Raw genomic sequence first — 21,633 nt, 5'->3', positions numbered from 1 at the left:
TGCAATACAAGAAATTTAACGAATTTCAAATATTTAGAACAGATATGTTAATATGTCATTTAGACTATTTTTTGCTGCTGCTTGGGAGCCTTCATTAATTATTATTATAATTTTGATGAACTCCTTGGAATCAGAATTCTTAGAAATGAACACTCATTTTATGCAGATCTGGGACATATATGTTAATATGTCATTCAGAATATTTTTGCTGCTGCTTGGGAGACTTCCAAGGGAACTATTTCATTCATGCTTTCAGAAAATCTGACAGCCTCATGTTTCTCGTATTCTTCTGGATATAATTGGGGATGTCTATAAATTGTTTGCCTCCTATGATCCATAAAATATAATGATCTATGTCCTATTGTTACTTTGCCTGCAGCTAAGGTCTCCATTGTACAGCCCTGTTTTGTTCAGATTTTCTCAAATGAGAAGCCTTGTAATAATTCTGTGTAGATCCCTACTCTATTAAACCAGAACTTTCTCTTTATAAACACGATTCCTTCATGAAGGTTTTCCCGTGTGTGATCTAGTCCCGTATCATAAATTTTGGTACCCACAGCTAGTTCAGGGCACATTAAGGAATTGATGCAGCTTGGTTGAGAGTGAGGATAAGACTATTCATTTCTTAGATCCATTGTTGGCCAAGAAAAGGTAAATTCATTGTGAAATATTATTTATGTACAAAGGTGTTATTAATTCTCAAAACCAATAGTTTATAGTAGTGGTCATCATTTAAAAGTGTGCATGGATTTAAAGAAAGAAAAGAAAGAAAGATAATCACATTGAAAGAATTAAAAGTTTAGTAAGATGTATTATGCATTTTTTATTTATTTTCAACTAGCGAATCGCCGGGCTCCACAAGGGTGCAATGCTGATAGTAAATATAAATTCACTCACCGGAAATTTAAGGGCATGGAGAAACAGTGATGAAAAGGTAACTTTATTTTATAAACGCCCCTTTTTTTCTCCATAAATGGCGCCCTAGTTAGAATATTTAAAAATCCTTTCATATTGCACATCTACCACATAAACGAACCTACATTCAAAACTTCAGCCCCCGAAAATATAGAGGTACTGAGAAACGGCGATGAAAAGGTAATTTTCATATGTCAACGCGACCCTTTTATCCCAGGGGGTGCAGTTGGAATATTTAAAAATCCTTTCTTAATGCACATCTACAGCACAGAACGAACCTACATACAAAATTTCAGCCTTCAAAAATATAGCGGTAAGGATAAACAGAGATGAATGATAGTTAAATGAGCGACTTTCAAATTTATGAGTATAGATTACATTATTTCACTATAAATTAATTTGCATTTCAAGTGACGATAATTAGTATTCTTCATAGATAAGTGTTCTTATATTTTTATATTTTATATTCAATGCTTATTTCTTGTCATTATGTTTATGATATTATTTTAAATTCTCCACCAATCTGAATATTTCAGTACTAGTAATTTTTGATACTTCATTTTTTCATCTTCTCTTAGATTTCAAATCTATTAAACAATTTATTGGCAATGGACTCTCTTAACATTGTCAACTATTTAAACAAAAATTTTTTTTTTTCAGGTTGATTTGGCCGTTACTTGATGAAGATCCATAAACAAATATATTCAGATTCTACTGTCAGTAGTTTATAGTAAATAGCTCTTGAAAACAACTAACAAGCTAACCTATTTAATTATGAAATGGTATAAAAATACAATGACTTGATTAACTTGTTATAATAACCAACACCTATTAATTGTAAACAGTTTCAACTACGTAATGAAGAAAAAAGAATAGAAACTTTCTTACCACTTTCTTTTGTAACTAAAGTTAATGGAGTTTCATCCTATAAGGACATTTTCAAACGTATATACATTATTGTATAAGTTATACATTAATGTATAAGTAAGTGTATGTATAACTTATACATTAATGTATAAGTTTGAAAATGTCCTTATACGATACACATATTTATACACTAATGGATAACTTATACATTAATGTATGAGTTTGAAAATGTCCTTATAGGATGAAACTCCAGTAACGTTAGTTTCAAATAAAAATGGTTAAAAAACATAGAAGTTTCTATTCTCTTTTCTTCATTATGATTTCCTACCACATAGTAACGGCTACATCCATCAATTTAGTTTCAACTACTGTTTTCGAAATAACAATGTTGTATAATTTTCAATACTTTCTCTCCCTGCTATCTTTGAGTTCATATGCAATATTTTCCTCAGCCACTGACTGTGACAGTACACTTTTTGTCGTTTTAATAATTCATCTGGTTGAATATATGATTTGTTTTATATAACAGCTTTTTCAAAATTATTCATCATAAACAATTAATATTCGATGGCTTCTGAATAGCGTAATTTTTCTAAAATTGATAGTACTGTTAGAGAAAATGTGAATAATCAGCCCCAGAAGTGTATGCAATCGAGAATCTTCGATTTGCTGAGGTGTACGCAATCCAGATAAGATGTAAGCAATTTGGATACAACATGATATTCATGGTCAGGAAAGAAAACAATAGTTAACAGGTAGTGATCATTTTCAATATCTGGAAGATTCCTTATTTGATATATTTTGATTTTTTTGTTGGTCGTGAAATTTCTTCTATCTAAAACGCATTCTAATCAGAATCTGAAAATATCTGTAATTTGTTCACACTAGCGAACTCAATAGTGGACATTCCACTTGCAGTGGTTTATGCTAAATGATTATTTTACATTGAGATAATGAACAGTCCAAACAAAAAGTGGTATTAACCTGTACCAGCTCTGCCAAAACCATATCAATATTGGAAAAAGCTCCTCTAGCTTCAACGAAAAAGTTGAGCTGTTGCTCAAAGTGCCTTCCATAATCAACTTTTCTTATGGTACTACACAATATTTCTCCAATTTGTCTGTACTCATCTTCAGGGGTCAAAGCATTAACCGAATCATGAAGAACGCTACAAAGAAACATCAAAGCATTTGTTATGACAGGGTCACTGGTTTTGTATTCACAACTGCAAGAGGTGAGAATATTTTTGCATACTTCAACTTTAATGGTTTCTTGATGAAAAAGATCAATGAGCGGAAGAAAATTGTCCTAAAAATAAGAATTAAAAAAACAAGTATGATTCATTTGGAACATCTTTCTCACCATGATGAATAATGTTTCAAAATCCTGAATTTGTGACGTAACGTTTCCAATTATATGTTTCAATTCATTATAATATTTTTCAAAACTTCTATCTGGAGTCATATGATTAATGATGTCGCCCAGAATCATGTTGAGTTCTCTACTCTGTAAGAAAGTCCCATTAGTTATTTTTAACAATGAGGGCGAGGTAAACTTTTTTTAAAATTAAAATTGAAAACTACTGCTGTGATTTGGCATACACTATAAGTTATAAAAATACTATTATTATCAAGTTGTACTTTATCTATATGAAAGAATAAAATACTTATGTACACAGTATAAAATGTGCAGGTTATTACATTAAAATATGTGCTAGAGATGCTAAGCATACTTACGGAAAAATACAATACAACATACTGCACCCAGGCCTCTGCACAAGCAATAAATTCATTTGGCTTTGAGAATGAAGAAATGAACTTCCAAACAATGTTCAAAATTTGTTTTCTTTGTTCACTAGGAGGTGGACACACGCTTACACAAAGTCCAAGTGTTCTCAATAACACATATAGAGGGATTCCTTGGTCTGAACAATTGACCATCATTTCAAGAAATTCCAAACATCTCTCAGATATATAAGAAGGTTTCAAGCCAGACATTATAGTATTGAGGATTAGTGAACTGAAATGGGGAAAAGAATTTTTTTGGCTGACTCTTATTAAGTTATTTTATTATACAAAACCTTGAATGTAGTTTTATGTTCAACAAAACCGATTTTTCACAAATTCAACTTCATTATTTATGATAAAGTGTAAACTGTTTGTGAAGTATTATTTGTAATTTATAAAATTATATAATAAAGTTTTTTTAAATCTATAGAGATGAATTGTCCACCATGAACAACTTTGTAAGTTTCTTATCATATGTCTGTACCTGAGTAAATGGATTTTGAAAGAACAAAAAATAATTTAATTTTCATTGAATAATGTATTAAAACTACAACTTCCAATATCAACGACTTATTGGAAAAAAACAAGAATTCTTGTCTCGTCATTCCATTTGGATTCCAGGATATTGGCTGCAGATGCACATCTTCACCGGCAGCAGGAGATTACATATCTTAATGAAGATCTAGAGGTAATTTCGAATTGGGGTGAAAGTAACCAGGTTCAATTTGATGCCACAAAAACCCAGGCATCGGTTTTTTCCAAAAAGATAAATGTCTCCGAACCGGATATAGTAATGTCAAGTCAGACAATTCTGCTTTCTGCTTCGATAAGTTTGTTGGGGGTTGAAATGGACACCAATATGTCTTGGCACAATCATGTCACTGGAATTGCAAAAGCTGCTTCTCAAAAGTTTGCAACACTGTTCCAAACCAGAAAACTGTACACACCTCAACAACAGCAACAGATCAGACGTTCTTCGGAGTATTTTTCTCCGCCCCTAAGCATAACCTGAAGCTGCTGGATTCCATCCAGAAAAGAGGCATCCGCCTGATTGGAGACGCGCACATCACTTGCAACCTTGATAGTCTGGAACATCGTAGAAAAGTTGGGGATTTGTCTCTCTTCTATAGATACATTCACGCGAAGTGTTCAAGTGACTTGGTACATTTGATTCCACCAAGAGCGGTACATATTAGAAATACGCGACAGACTGTGGCTGCTCATCCTTTTGAGGTTCAACTCAGGATTTTACTGTGCTTGTGTTTTGTCCTTAACAAAAACACCTCGAATCTCACTGTTTAAGATCTCTATACCATTTGGAGAATTGCGTTTATGTGGAATAAACTTCCTGAGAACGTTTTTCCAAATGGATTTGATCTCCAGAGATTCAAATCCAATATGAATCACTACTTTCACACAGGCACTGTTCTTTGAGCGCCTAAAGGGTCCTTCTGTAGCGCTTGTGTTTTGTCCTTGAAAAAATGAACACCTGAGCTGATTACGCATAATATCATGAGGTATTCAACATTTATATGTCATAATAAAAAGTTAATTTGCCAGGATTAATTTCTTTATTAATATAGTGAACAATTGAGTCGCCAAAACTTGTGGGAACAAGTTGTGTTGATTTATTTATACAACAATATTAGTGTTTACTTGAACTCTGTTGTCCAAACTGAATTAGGAATTGAATAAGTCAAATTAGTCTGATCATATACAAACTACACTTTTGTGATGCATTTCCAGTTTCTATATCTCTTTAGGGGCAATAATAGTCCGTTACTGGGTGTCATAAAATTATGTTAAATATATGTGTTTAAGACAATAACATGTTTATGTTTTGAACTGGCTGACAATTTCAAAAGTTCCTTTCTCTGCGAGGCTATGGATTAGCTGCTCCATGCTACCTTCTTCATAGTCGAATAACTTCATCAGCTTTCAAAAAGCTGGATTAAAAAATTTTTAAATAAATTTATGAATTGTCTGAAATAATTTGAGTTCTACTGTGACAGAATGGTTCGAAAGAGTTTTAGGCAAATGTTATTTCAGCCGTTCAAGATTTTTGTGACACAAACTCTTTGCCTTTATTTTCAAAAATCAAAATAGATTATCATCATAGTAAATAGAAATGAATGAGATTTGTCAGAAAACTGAAATAAAAAATATGTACAATTTTTTACCTGTTTTTGTACTCTCTACAAACATTTAGCAAATTCGGTAATATTGAATCTTTCACTTTGCAAGCGACTGCCTCTAATATAAAATTTAAGGCTGGTGTATAAAGGGTAACATAGGTTGACATATCCATTTTTTGAACATGTAATTCAGCTTCAACTCCTCTACTGAACAACTGAAAAATTAATTTAAAAAACGTTATGTTTGTAACTATTTCATCATTAATAATAGTTCCTAAGATTTTTTTTTTAAATACAACTAAATAATTGAAAGGTGAGAATATGGAGACAAAGTTTCAACTTTAGCATAAATTGTGATATATAATTTTCAGTACAGAAAAAAGAACTAATTGAAATGGAAATATAACTTCATGTTGAAAACTTTTTCTGGCAACACAAATTTCCACAGTTCTGGTCACCATTATCTCATCATTAATCAGTAAATTGCAAAGTAGATATAAATAACTCTTAAACAATAAGTGATCCTGAAATATTTACAAGAGCATTTTTCAGATTACTAGTAATCTGAAAACTGAATAAAAAATAAATTACATGTTGATATGAATCCAGGAACCCAGTGAAATTGGATAGCAAGAAACTAAAATCTGTATTCATATTTGTTGTGGTCATCCCGGTTTTACACAGGTAACATCTTAAATAAACTGCCACTAGGGGGTTACCTACTCCATGAATCATATCAGTGATGCGAGGGAGGGACTCTGAAAATTCGCTAAAAAATTAACTGTAAATATTTTACTAGATCCATATCTGAAAAATTTGTATTTACTTTGTGGACACGAAGTTATATGACTTTAATAAAGCCAGTTCAACATATAGCCTTGGTACAAGTTCCCTTATTGAAGCAATTTTATAAAACCAGTTGAGGCAAGTTTCTTTGGCAGTATCCGGCACCATGTCTGGGGTAAAATCTTCTGGGAGAGACGTTGGTATTTTTGAACCTGGTCTGAAAATTACTGGTATTGATTTCTTCATCATTTAATGCATACTGTGAGAACTACTTACTTATAATAATTTGCTTTTATCCGTAGCCTATCATAAACAAGTTTTCCAAAAGTATCCAAGATGTCAGTAATCAAAACAAATTTACTGGGGTAGAAGGGTAAAACATCTGTATCTGTCAATAATTTGGCACATTGAATAGCTATTTTGAGTGCCTTTACTCTCTGTTCTGTGTTCCAAGCAGACACAAGCTCTTGATTAAGTTGTTCAATTTTCATAACATATTCAGCTTGCGACAGATCTAGCGTTTGTTGTGAAGCTTCCTCGAATGAGTCTAACTGTTTTAGACGGTGTTGTACTTTGTCCACTGCAGTAGTTTGAGCCTTCACCGTTACTTGAAACAGAAGGCAAATTAAGTACTCTACATTTGTAGTATTTTAAGTTAATTGCTAGTGATTAATCAATTTCGTAGATATATCAAACTTAAAATATGTTTCATGGTGAATTTCATTAGTTCGAACTTTCATTGTCAATATGATATGATTTGAAATCTCTGAATAACAAATGAAAATGAGAATTAGAAAGAATAGCTGAAAATAACAATTACATTAAGCAAAAAACTGAAAATTAAACAAGTAAAATGAAATAAAAATTAAGAGGTTTCAAGCCAAGTTACTTCACTACATTTCGATTGTTAGTATCCACAATCATCTTCGGGTGATAATTGGACTTATTCCTCCCAGAGATGACTATTTATAGGTCATTCGAGTACTTTCACCTATCCCATCTTCCCTCTCTCCGCTTCACCAGTTTAACGAGAAATTGCTATGGCCGGAGGGAATAAGTCCAGTTATCACATGAAGACGATTCTGGATACCAACAATCGAAACGTATTAAAGTAACTTTGCTTGAAACCACCTAGTTTTTAAATTTGCAATTTTGTGCCAATTTTTATTTCATTGTAATGTAACGAATCTGATGCCGTCCCTGACCGATATGCCGGCTGACTCAGCGAACAAACACATGACATCACCGCGAAAGAATGCAGTCGGAAATCGCAGGTAAAATTCTAGGACCGAACCGACTACAGATTTCTAGAAAGGACCGTTACCGATATAAGCACGTCTTCCCGACCAAGAGGCAGTTCAGAAAGTGAATCGATCGGATAAACAAGAAATTCAAATAGTGGAAATAAATTAAGCGTTAGTTGCTAAGTGTTGTAATAACTCAACTTCTGAGAGTTGTCGTTCGTATGAGGGCGACAGCTGATTAACGGAAAAACAGATTTTAAACAGATTTTTTTAAATAAATTAGTTTGTGATTAGTGAAATATTGTTGGAAATAAATTTGTTTAAGACAGTTAATTCGTTAATTTGTCACAGTAATTTCTATTCAGGGTTTTTTTGCTTAATATAATTGTTATTTTCAGTTATTTTTTTTAATTCTCATTTTCATTTGTTATTTCAGAGACTTCAAATCATATCATATTAGACAATGGAAATCTGAACTATTAAAACTCATACTCACATACTCATACTTACATATAAATATGTTACACGCTGTGTAAATGATTCATTAGATTATTTGGAGATACAAATTGGCAAGTTTGTATATCCATCAATGAAACCAATCGGTGTGCATTAGAAGCATTGATAATAATTTCTTAAAAAAACAATTGTTTTCTTGCCAACGTTTCGAATTTAATTAAACTCTTCTTCAGGGATCTGTAACAATGAATTTTCATAAACATACCACCCACAAAACTTATACGATTATTATCGTTTCAATTTTACAAGAAATAATGAGTTTTTAATTAAATTACTCACCGAAATATTACTATTTTAAAAACCAATAGACATACTAGATACATTTAAAAAAAACATTACAACAATAAATTTCGAGACATCAACACACAAGGACATGAAGCAAACGAATGGCTTCATCTCATGTCACTCTGTGTTTATGTTGTCTAGAAAATTTGGTTGTTGCAATGTTTTTTATATATATATATTTTTTATATGTATCTAATATATATTACTGGAGTTTTTTCCCAACACCAAATCGTTATTTCTAACACCTCACCACGTGTTTCGATCACCAAGTGATCATCTTCAAAGAGGAAGATTAAAACTGAATGTTTTAATCTTCATCTTCAAAGAGGTGATCGAAACATGTGTCGAGGTGTTAGAAATAACGATTTGGTGTTGGGAAAAAACTCCAGTAATATTCATTACTACACCAAATGTTCCAAAAAGTGCATCATAAATGTATCTAATATGTCTAATGGTTTTTAAAATAGTAATATTAACACGAATAAACTACTTTTCAGTGAGTAATTTAATTGAGAACTCATTACTTCTTGTAAAATTGAAACGATAATAATCGTATAAGTTTTGTGGGAGATATGTTTATGAAAATTCATTGTTACAGAGCCCTGATGAAGAATTTAATTAAATTCGAAACGATGGCAAGAAAACAATTGTTTTTTTTAAGAAAAAATTGATCCTGTTACCCAACCAACCTTTCTTCTGAAAAATTATTGGTTCACTAAACTAGTTAACTAATAATAATAATTTATTATTCAGAAGTATATTGTGGATTCTGGACAAGTCACATACAAATATTCATGGGAATTATTCAAAAAGGGAAATTCATATTTACATATGTATGAATAAATAAACGTATACATCAGAATGTAAAACAAATTTCAAACGACCAAAATGAAATTGCAATTCAATTCAACTTAGAAAAACTCGAAATCATTCACGTCATAGGCTTTTTCCAACCGAATATTATTTAGTTGCTTTTTAAATAAATTCAGGTGTTCAAGTGTGTATTTATCAGTTCAGTAGTCAATTTATTAAAAACCTTTATTTTCAGACAACATTTAGGTATGTATTTCGCATATTATAACCTTTGTTGTTATCAAAAGCACTAAACACATCTATCTGAAGTATTGTTACTCTTTTATACAAATTGTATTAATAGAGTAAGTTGTTTTTCAAAAACGTATTTGACAGAAAATCCTGTTACACCCTCACTCCCATTTTACACCTTCAGTCGTAATATGAAATCGAATTATCACCTTTCATAATGAGAGTCATTAAAAAAATTAAGATTTGATTCTCTGTTATTACAGGGAGTTATGATGAGAAAATCCATATCAAAAAAATCTTGCTTAGTACCTTTTGCTACAGTTCTTAAACAGTACTTGTATACTGTAACAAAAACTTGCAGAAATGCATTCACATCTACCTGCAAAATTGAGATACTTAGAATTAATGCAATTTCCAGCTCCTGCTGCAATTTCCAGATATGAAGAAAATTTTAGTTTTTTACAAATGTCGCAAATACAACAATTGATAGTCACGATCTGAAGAAAGACTTTTGTCCCCCTAAATAGGCAACTTTTGTCTAATCTAATCCACCTTATGAGTTATACTGGGATCATCTGAATCAAAGGTATATACAGATTGAATATTATTTTTACTGTTGAAATAAAGTACTCTTTGTTAACACATATTACGTATCTTACATTGTTCCCACAACTCAGATAATAGTGGTGTGGTGTGTTGATGTGGTGTCTTTTTTCTTCTCTTTTCTTCTCATAACATATTGTTAATTTTTCTTCATATTGTTCTATATTTTTGAGATTACAGCCCAACATGGGAAGCATTGATATTGGAGTTATATTGGAGTGAGATTAGCTAAGTATGCACCATATGGATTTTTTCTATAACAAATTTATTTGGAATTTGACATCAATTTCTACTTAGATCAAAATGAAAAATACCACAAGAACAGTAGTCACGTGATTTGCATTATTTTTTTGCAACTTGTTCAATTGATGACCTATTTATTTTGTATAAATTCATATAAAGAAAATAACTTTTGTCTAATTTCCACTAGGTTTATTATTTGTTACGACCGGTTTTGGTTTGTAAATCAGTTACTTGGGAATGGTCTAACACACCGAAACCGATCGTAACAAAAATAAACTTAGTAGAAATTAGACAAAAATTTATTTTTTTCATCCTATATTTTTATTCAAATTATATTTTTTTACAAAAGCGGTTATTTTTTTGAATACCAAGAGAAGTAATAATACAAAGGAGTTTTTCATGATAGTGTTATTGATCTTCAAATTTTGAAGTATCTAATGTTCCCTATGGACTCCCTAGCAAAATATATAATATTGAATCTCAGCTACAAAATGAGTCTACATCATACCTTTTTCCCCTTCGGACAAGAAGCTAGTTACCATGGTAAGTTTTTCAGAAGTAGTATATTTTGATAGAATTGCAGATTTTCTTGATGACCAAGATTCCATATTACCAAACACATTATCTTCAGTTTCTTTTGGTGCTGACATTTTTGAAAGTTTTGTATCACTCATATCCTTCAAATAGATGAAAAATATGTTCAAGAAATTAGATAGTATATACAATAATATTATGAAAATTATATAATATTATGAAAAATATCAAATTAGAGATGTTCTTAAAGGAGAGGTGGAGGATGGACCTAGTTCTTTTTTAGACAGGCGATAGGACAGGAAAATCAAGTAAAAAATGTTTCGTTAGAACTTACAGAGAAAGCATTATAAATACTTCTAATCTCATGCATTTCAATAATCATGGTTAAATAGATGAGTTGGAAATATTATCGAATATAAACAAAACTGACATTGTTTGTATCAGTGAACGCTGGTTGAAAATGTATGAAATAACATGTCTTCCATTGAGAGGCTACTCCCTAATAAACTCATTTTGTCATAAATAATATAATCGTGACGATGTATCTTTCTGAAAAATTATCATAGTCTTGTCGGGAAACCGGTAAACATTGCATGTTTCGGGGGAAAAATATTTTTTTAATCATAGTTTGGGCTGGTCAGGCCCTATCCCCCGATACATTCGGGAGGGCGCACTAGCATTATCAACCAACGACCACTCCCCACACCGTGGGGTAAGTGATCATTGGGTCCGAGAATCATGTGCCCTGAGCAAAGGCAGTGAGCCAAGAATGACAGCCTTCTGCATCTGTCCGGCTAAATTTTTTCCTTAGTGCGGCAAACCGGTATCATTTAAAGATTCGAGAGTAGAGAGGGCATCATTCCACCAAGGACTCCAGTAATCAGAACAACCATCTTGACAGAGTGATCTGGATAGAGTCTTGCGGAGTTCGAAGAGAAAATCTCAATATTTTATCCGTTTTTCCTCCTCTTTTCGGACGATACTCGTCTCGCCAGGAGCTGAAAACTCCACGACAAATATCGTCTTACTCTGGTGGTCGAGAAGGACTACATCAGGCTTATTAGCTTGTATGAGCCTGAGGGTGGGGAACGAGTAGTTCTAATGAATTCGGACTTCTCGTTCCACACAACGTATTCAGTATCCCCCGGAGCCTAGGGCAACACTGGTGTCTCGTCAATACCGTAAGAGTGTCGTAGATGGCCGCGTTATTTCAATGGATATAGGCCGGGACCGCATATGCTAGATATGCTGATAGCAAGTGCATTAGGGTCTCGGGCGCCTCGCGGCAGGCCCTGCACCTTGTATCAGGAACCTCTATACTCATCACGCGATTGCAGTAGACTAAGGTGTTGAAGGCACCATCCTGGCAAGCCATGATGAACCCTTCAGTTTCCGACTTCAGCCCACTCGATCTGAGGAAAGCGAAAGTCAGGCGCTTTGATAAGCCAAGGTCTCCAATGTTATTGAAGAAGACCCTATGCAGTAGTTTATCCTTGTGTTTCCGCAGAAGTGAGGTGATCTCTGCGGCTTTTATATGAGCATTTTGCTGAACGGGTTCCAACTCGGTGACAGAGTTGTGGTCACCTCATTCAGTGTAGAAAACTAAACCGAGTTCATCAGCTGCTCGGGTAGCTGCCCTAAAGAGAAATGCTCCAATTCCTACTCTCTCATGGTCACAGACCATGTAGAGGAAGGGGATCAGAACTCCTGACGACTTTACAGGCTGTATCCAGTACCATTCTGTCATGTAGACACTCCAAACTCAAAAGTCCACGGCCTCCCTGTTGTCGGGGAAAGTACAACCGTGGAACGGACGATATGGGATACAAACTCCTATAGAGATGCATCGTTTTTCGGGTCTTTACGTCGAGTTGATACAGCTCCTCCCGAGTCCACTTCACTACTCCAAACAAGTAGAGTAAGATTGGAACGGCAAGCATGTTTGTTGCAGCAACTTTGTTCTTTCCCGATAGTTCCGATGACCTGATCTGTCGAAGTTTATGCTGATACTTGCCGCGGAGAGAGTTCTTCACTGCTGTTACCTCTTGTGAGTGGCGTTGTTCCACCCCGAGGTAAGTATACGTCTCTCCGGCATCCAAATGGTATAGGATGCTTCCACCTACGAGTTGCACATCTTCTCCGTAGTCCCCGCACATTTGTCTATCCCGAATTCCATACCGATAGCACGCGTGTACTCTTCCACCACCCTCAAGAGCTGATGGAGATCCTTTTCTCCAGAGGCATAAAGTTTAAGATCATCCCTATAGAACAGATGGGTAACATTGTGCCTCCGGTTTCCGGGGGTGCCACAGTTATACCCTCGAGTATTTCTGAACGCAACGGATAATGGCAATAGTGAGATGCAGAAGAGAAGGGGACCGAGGAAATCGCCCTGAAATACACCCCTTCTGAATGTGACCCACCCGGTTTAGACGCTGGCTTGGCCAGATGTTATGGTGAAGCGAGTTCGCCAGAGTGGTATCAGTTGTTCAATGCATCTCACATTTTGTTAGGTACCGCAAGGCATCTGAGCAAATGCAAGATGAGCTCATGCGATATTGTAGCAAATGCCTTATGGTAATCGATCAAGGCCATAGAGAGGTTACTCTTATATTGTATCGAGTCTTGCGTTACACATCTATCGATGTGCAGGTTCTCTCTACATCCAGCAACTTCTCTCTTCGACCCTCTCTGCTCATATATCCGTTCGAACACTCGGTCAACTGCAATGAGTATTCTTATGTATAAGATGCTTGTAAACCACTTATAACACGAATTCAAGCAAATTATGGGTCTGTAATCGACAAATATCCGCTTTCAGGGATGAGAACGGTCCGCCCCTCGACAAACCAATCCGGAATCGGCTGCTCTCCATCTAGCCATGAGTTGAAAACTCTTGGTCAGATGACGGTGGGTGCTTGTTAGTTTTTTCCACCAATAAGTGTTCAGCCCATCTGGGCCAGCAAAGTTCTTGGAACCCACAAGGGCTCTTCGAACGTCATCCGGGGTTATTGGGTTGCGCAGTTTATTGAGCTCAGGCTGTCGAAGTTCTCTGTTGAAAGCTTTGAACTGCGCTAGGGCTGGAATGTCTAAGTTGAGTGGCTGCGGGTGTTCATAGACACTCTTCCAGAAGGATTCCACCTGATCAGCGGTCGGCGGATTATCCACAACACGTGGAGGCTCTTGGAATAAGCGAGGTTTCTCGCGGAACCTAAGGTTCCGCGTTAGCAGCCACTAGCATTCGTGTCCTATCAAGGCAGTGCTGTTTGGTAGTCAGCAGCACGCCTTGACTTAAAGTGTGATGGATACGACTGCGGGCGTGAAATGCCTGTTGGCCGCCCTGTAATCCATCACACATTGGATACGACACGCGTGTTGTCTCGCCGACGTGATCTTAGCCTTCATCTTGTGTACACGCCGTTCAATCTTCCGAATCTCAAGGCCGGGATTTCGTCCTTCCGATCCGGAACGCGATTGGAAGACACTATATACGGCGGTGTTGATTTGCCAGATGCCAGCCTCTCTGACAGCAACCAAGATATATCTATAGAAAGCATGTATGGTCTGATGAGCCTTATATATGGAAAAACAAATCGTTACGTTTTATGTGGTGACATCAATGTAAATTTTTTAACTGAAAATGAAGACACTCTCAAAGTAATTGATTTATTCAAGGAATTTGACATGATAAACCACATTGCCAAACTAACTTGCATTTCTACTACCGTTTCAACTGGTATAGATGTAGTATTTCTAATGTCTCCATTATGTCAACGAATATTGAACACTCATACTTATCAGATCATACATTTCAGACTTGTGAATTTCTGATTTCATTGAATGATTATGAGTCAGATGAAATTATATCAAAAAAAAAAAATTCGCCTTACTAGACGTTGTCGAAAAGTAATTTCCTATATTGTGGATTCTAGTGTGGGAATAGTGAGTAGTGCCTTTTCCAGAAAATCGGCTGTGCAGTGGGACGTAAATTGTTCAGATATTAGATTTTCCTTTCCTATGGCTGTTGTTGCAATTGAACTACCCGCTTGTTTCAGTGTAGACTTGTGGATTTTGTGAAGTTTTTATTAACACCTTTAGCTACCGACCAGAAGGATCTAGATTCGTTGAGATTCTAAAATGTTGACACTCGATAACACTTGCGTTTTGTTTTCATTTGGGGATCTTGTATATATAAAATGTAGAAATGTATATCTAAAATGCATTTTCTCGATATAAATAATTATCGGCTCGATCAATTCCGATTTATCCCCGTTTACGTCATTGTTGAAACATTGCAAAATAACAAAACACATCTTTATTTCTCCCATTATCACGATGTGTTCGTTTTAAGGCAGTTCGATCGGCAGCCGAGTTTTTTTACCACAATTCCGAACTGCTCTAATTCTATCTGAAAAAAAAAGATCTAACATATTTGCAATGCAGAACGACTGCGCCATAAATTTCGAGATATAGTGAAACGGAGTAGGCGTTCGCATATAAAATAACAAACATTTGTTAAAATTTGCCGATAATTTATTTCGCACTCGGCCGAAGAACGACCATGCGTGGGTAGAGTTGATTTGTTATTTCGTGACGTCACCTGAATAATTGCTGGGTTCGGGATTCGACAAGTCAAGAACAAAGGAATATCTGATACTGACGTTGAGGTCTTGATTTTGATTTTTTATGTCGTTGTTTTTTCCGCAAAAAAGCGCCAAAATGAAAAGTTTCGTATTAAACAGTCCTCAATTAATTGTCACACTCAGTACTTTCCCTTTTCAATTTTTGAGGGTGATTGTGACCAAATGGCAGGTGAAAAGATACGAAAGTTGAGGTCAGAAAGAAAAGATGTCTCTCTTGAATTGAAAATCCATCGGTTTTTTAATGATTTACTCAACAAATTTGTCCTGAAGTTTTTGGATCTGTTTAGTTTTCATTGCTGCAAACGGTATATTGAAACCCCAATCTTTTCTCTTTTCCAGTTGGGATTATTTCATCTTGAACCAGTAAAGTTCATTAATAAAGTAATTTATGCGTACGCCACAGGTGGCAGGCGACCGGCAACGTATCGTGATGTCACATTGTCACCATGGCAATGTATAACGAACACAAGCGAATATTTCAGAAGCTATGGCCTCTATACATGTGGACACATCAAGTAACAAAGCATATAAGTTCTGTAAATAATTTCCAGATTTCCATGAACGACAACATTAGAAGTGATAGCAACAAGTGATAAAGAGAAATAATTCTGACGTTACTGAAGTAACAATTTTTAGTTGAATATTGAATGAATTCAGCCTACTATTCACAATTAAGTCATCTACAATGATGAACTATTGGTGAAGTAACAACTTTCTGAAACTTTGTATCAAATGAAAAATGGTCTGAGGTATTCAATTCAAAAACTGTAGATAAGGCATACAATTGTTTTTACTCAACTTTTTAATATTACTTCAACATTGCTCTCACATTAAAGAAGAAAAAATTAATAATGAGAAAAAGCCATGGTTCAACTAAGAAATAAAAAATCTTCATCAAATGTTATGTGAAATGTCGAAATTAGTTGAACATACACAAAATTATTGCGTCAGAGAACGTTATAAATGTCTAAAGGTTCAGTATAAAGAAAAATTCAAGAAGGCCAAATTGGAATATAATAATAATAATAATAATAGAATACGCAATGCCAATAACATATCAAGGGAAAGTTGGAAGATAATCAATGAAGCAAAAAATAAATCAACAATTCCGCTACCATCAAAGCTAACAATAAATAATATTCAGGAAAAAGATTTGTTTTGTAATCACTTCAATGAATTCTTTACGAACATGGGGGCTACTAAACCGAACTTGGAGAACATGAAATGTACATTTTTCAGCAGTACTGTATTTTCAATACCATCCACACCACAGGAGATCTATGAAAGTATAAAAAAACAAAATAAACCTCTGCAGGTGTAGATGATATCTGCATAAAAGCTGTAACAAAGTTGTAGATTTAATATGTTATATACTATTACACATGATAAACATGTCATTTGTTGATGGACATTATCCAAAAGTTTCAAAGATATCAAAATCAGTCCCAATTTATAAGGGTAAACGATCCCAGTTTGCCAAGATAATATATGACTCACTTGTTTTTTGGAATAGAACAATCTCATTTCAATTTGTCAACGGGTCCAGATATGGAAAATCCATTGAAACTGCCATTAAGGTATGTATATTGCAGCAAATATATTTTATGAGTGGTGTGTCGATAACTGATTATCAGATTATCAGTACACACAAGACATTTTTCATGTTATTCCTGCAGAAGAATATTCGTTATGATTATAGTCCATTAATAAGGATGAATTATAATGGCTATAAAGCAAGTTCATCATATTAAATTTCTTGGAATTTATGTGGATCATAAGCTTACGTGGGAAATTCATATAAACAATCTAGTATCCAAATTCAGCAGTATTTGCTTTGTTATTCGACAACTGTACAGTACTGTCTCTTTGGATATTCTTAAGTTAACATACCATGGACTTGCAAATTTCTTATTAAGCTATGGTCTAATATTTTGGGGTAATTCTGCTCACGTACATAAAGTGTTTCTTATACAGAAAAAAATATATATGTATGATTCAAAAAGGAAAGGATTAGTCGGAACAGCACTCAAGAAAAATTATTGGCAAACCACGGGCAAGTGTTTCTGACTATTGGCCTCATCAGCGTGGTGTAGCCAAGTGCAAAGATGGGCGACACTTGGTTGCCAAGAACGAGAAAACAGCACAAACGAACGAAGTTACCAACAGGGGAGATGACTGTTATCACCCGAAGACGATTGTGGATAATAACAATTGAAACGTCGTGAAGTAACTTGGCTTGGAATATCTTAACTTTTTATTTTTTGTTCAATTGTTCAATTTTTACTTGTATTTTATTTCACTATTATTTCATTTCAGGTTTTTTTGCTTGAAATAATTGTTATTTTCAGCTATTCATTTTCAATTCTTCTTTTTTTAGTAGTTATTTCAGGGATTTCAAATCATTTTATATGATATCAGACAATGGAAGTCCGAACTAATGAAATTCATAATGTCAATATTATGCTAACATGGACAGTTCAGCAAAAACATAAAGTAATAGATCAACAGGAATTCACTTATGAATGCCACGCTGCTAAAGCAACAACTTTATCTGTGAAGTAAAAAAATGGGTTTGTTCCATTTCTTGAGGAGCTATTCCTTCAGGACAACCAATCAAAGCATGGAATCCTTGTTGTATGTACATCTTCAATGATTGACTGTGAGAAATTTTGTACCAGTTTTTGACTTCAAGGTTACTTCACTCAGCTTTTTTTTGTAAATGCTCTTTGAATGTAAGTTTAGTATTTTAACAATTAATTATTAACATGTGTAAAATCAAAAATACTACAACTACATTTTAATTGTGTTAGCTTTACTGTATGTTATCTGTGAAATGAACAGTTGTCCTTTAGAGTTAATGATTACGTTATCATACAATTATTGCTGTGTAACTTAATCCATAAATCAGCCTTCTACCGTAATAGTAATAAAAAATAAATCCAACTAGGAATGTAAACTTTATCACTAACAATTGAAAATTGTTTCAACATATTGCTAAACTAAAAACTTTTTTCATAGCAAATGATATTGATATGAATGCATTTGTAGCTTCATCTTCCAACCACGGTCTACAAATGAATGCTACTAAGTCAAATATTTTAGTCTTTGGCCAAAAAAAAAAAAGAAATATTGTAAAAAATATAAAATATACTCTAAGTGGTTGATTGTGCTAAAAACCTAGGAGTCATTATAGATGAGAATCTTCGTTTTGAAAAACATGTGAATGAACTAATTCGCAGAGTATATGGACATTTAAAATTGATATACAGTAGTAGACAATATTTATCAAGAAAAATCAAATCAATACTTCGCGAGAGCTTGTTTTTGTCCAATTTTAATTTCGCAGATTGTCTGTATGGTCCAAATCTCAGTTTTTTATAAAAAAAAATACAAAAAATAGAAAATTCTTGCATGAGATTGATTTTCGCTATTCGTAAATATGAAAGCACTACCCATACTTTAAAATATATAAACTGGTTGAATATGGATAATCAGATGTTGCTCCACTCTGCAAGCTTATATCATAGTATAATTAAAACTAAAACACCAGAATATCTATATAATAAAATCAAATTCCGAACTGACGTACATACATTGAACTTGAGGTTTAAAGGGCTTTTAACACCTCCATTGCACAAAACAAAACAATATGTAAGATCCTACAGTTATCAGATCTCAAAAATTTACAATGAAATTCCGAACAGTTTGAAATAGATGAAGTTAGATAAGTTTGAAGAGAATCTGAAAATAATTTTATTGAAGAAACAGAACACCCCTCGATAATAATGTTAGGAATGTTTTTAATTTATTTATTTTTTCATTGTTTAGCGCTTTATGAGGTTGAGTGGAAGAGCAGCTCAATTGAATAGTCAAATAATATTGTCATATAATTTTTTTTTAAGCTGAACTCCGCCTATTATGCCAACAATTAGCATTTCAAGATGGAAATAATTATTTATTATGTAAAATGGAAAATAAAGTCGCTATTATTATTATTATATTATTTATAGTTTCTCACCATTTCAGCGGCCATTTTAGACAAAGGATCCATATCTTGTAATGCAAACTCAGACAATGGATCAAGTTGCCTTAACGCTAGGGTAAGGGGCTCCAATATAGATGCTGGTGTTGATACTGGAGTGGTTCGACCTGTGCTTGAAGTTGAACCAAGAATTTTCCTAGGGATCCTTTCTGTAACCTTTGAAAATATACCAAGTTAAAAATGTATGAACTATACCCATACATAGCAACTTACAACAACATTTTTCAAAGGATGATCAACAACTTGAGTTTTATGTAGTTGAGCCTTTTTCAAGTCATATATGAGAGTTTTCCTAAAATATAAACGGATGTAGAAGTTTTAGTGAATATTATATATAATTTCCTAACCATTCGACTAAGTTATCACCCATTTTTTAAAATTAATTTCAATTAGGTTTATCCTTTGGCCACAGTAAAAAGCTAAAGACTTGAAGACATTCTATTGTGCTTTGGCAATTAGATTTGTGTTATCGTTTTAAGTTTCAATGTTTGACACAGAACACTATTTCCGATATTCCGTGAGGTGGATGTCAAAATGAAAATATGAAACTCCAAGGTTGCTTTTCTACATTCTATTTTCCTATTGAAGTTCAGATATTTATGACTGGTGTCAACACTGCAACGTCAACACTGCAACGACGTCAACAATGCAACGACTGTGAATAACCATGATACAGGAATTACATCAGTTCCTTATGATGTGAAAATACGCATTCCATAAGGATCTGTTTTGAGTCCATTGTTATTCTTGATTTCATTGTTATTCTTGATTTTTATCAATGAATTATCTGTATTCATATCAGATACATAATTATGTATGCTGACGATACTAAAATCACTGTTTCTGGGAGAAAGGAGAATGGGTATAGATGATATACATCGATGCATTGAAAATATCGATGTTGACAATGCGATATATCGAATCGATCTGATGTTTTGAAATGCTTTTGATATAATCGATGATTTTTCAGTTATTAGTAGGAAAATATCGAATCGATTATAACCAATTGATTTGATAAAAACTCAAGTTTGCTCGGCCACTAAAATTTTACCTAAAATCTTGGAGCGAAGAATACTAAGACGCATTGGCCTATAAGTTAAGAGATAAATTCTCTGATTCAGATAGGAGTGGATCCTTACTAAGTTACAAAAATAAGGCCGGCTTCATAAGGAAAAACAGAATACTCCACATGGATATGCTATCAACATCAAAACAAATGAAAAACAATTCGAAGATTACAAGTCTAAATACGAAATAGAAAAAAATACGGAGGAAGAAACTATAAAAACCCCAACAAACGAGGAGCAGAACAGAGACATGAAGAAGAGGAACACCCAACGTACCGAGGGCACGGAGAAGCCGCATAGCGGTGACTGAGTGCAACCAGGGGCGGGGGGTGTGACGCACCCACAGATTTCTGCCTTCACTCGCCACTAACTGAATCTACCCCTGTTTTGGAAGAAGTAGTTGTTCAAATCCACAATCCACCGGTAGAGGGGGATTTTAATGAACCACCTCGAAACAACGTTAGAGTCGTGGACCGAATGGAATGTGAAATTACATTAGGAAACAATATACCGAACATGAACGAAACGCATCAGGATGACCCACATGCAATACATATAATCAAAGAGGCTGAAGCCATTGAAGAAATTAAAAATATCGAAAAAACCAGGCCAGGAGAGGGTAAAGGCAACCGCCTGAGCATCCTGGCAAGAACTGTGAATTTGAGAAAGCCCAATGAGACTCTAAAGCCAAAATTCCAACTCTCTTACTCCTCACCCGGAGAAGAGGACGGAAAGTGGAAGCAGGAGTCCTAAGAGCACGGAAATCCGTAACCGTAAAAGGCATCATTCCCATGAACAAGGAGCTTACGGCGGAGCTTAAAAGTGGAATACACTGAGAGGTCATCTCTCATAAAAACTAAGCCCAGACGGGACCACTTCTCTATAGTGAATACAATCAAAGAGGAAAACATGAAATTCCATA

The 21,633-nt window shown here is 34.3% G+C and overlaps 1 protein-coding gene across 4 annotated transcripts in view; it reads right to left on the bottom strand.

Moving 5' to 3' along the window:
- LOC111506951 (VPS35 endosomal protein-sorting factor-like) overlaps window positions 1–20,149 on the bottom strand; it is a 40,166-nt gene extending 20,017 nt beyond the window's left edge. For 2 of the 4 annotated variants that reach the window (XM_074179345.1, XM_074179344.1), the window contains exons 1-11: window positions 19,992–20,149; window positions 19,858–19,936; window positions 19,621–19,800; window positions 10,934–11,102; window positions 6,767–7,097; window positions 6,531–6,707; window positions 6,296–6,473; window positions 5,750–5,919; window positions 3,519–3,801; window positions 3,145–3,288; window positions 2,767–3,090 (exon numbers count right to left, since the gene is read on the bottom strand). In XM_074179345.1, the coding sequence (XP_074035446.1) occupies window positions 2,767–3,090; window positions 3,145–3,288; window positions 3,519–3,801; window positions 5,750–5,919; window positions 6,296–6,473; window positions 6,531–6,707; window positions 6,767–7,097; window positions 10,934–11,102; window positions 19,621–19,800; window positions 19,858–19,936; window positions 19,992–20,014 (2,058 nt within the window). In that variant the 5' untranslated portion in view covers window positions 20,015–20,149. Of the gene's footprint in view, window positions 1–2,766; window positions 3,091–3,144; window positions 3,289–3,518; window positions 3,802–5,749; window positions 5,920–6,295; window positions 6,474–6,530; window positions 6,708–6,766; window positions 7,098–10,933; window positions 11,103–19,620; window positions 19,801–19,857; window positions 19,937–19,991 lie in introns of those variants that run through there. The other 2 variants (XM_074179346.1, XM_074179347.1) reach the window with 2 other exon arrangements.
- Between the last annotated feature and the right edge of the window lie 1,484 nt (window positions 20,150–21,633).

This window comes from Leptinotarsa decemlineata, unplaced genomic scaffold (genome assembly GCF_025532065.1).
Source record: "Leptinotarsa decemlineata unplaced genomic scaffold, Ldec_3_MD MMD2_tig00005453_RagTag_RagTag, whole genome shotgun sequence".
NCBI lineage: Eukaryota > Metazoa > Arthropoda > Insecta > Coleoptera > Chrysomelidae > Leptinotarsa > Leptinotarsa decemlineata.
Note: the sequence above shows the minus strand (reverse complement) of the source record. Positions and strands in the feature narration are given on the sequence as shown.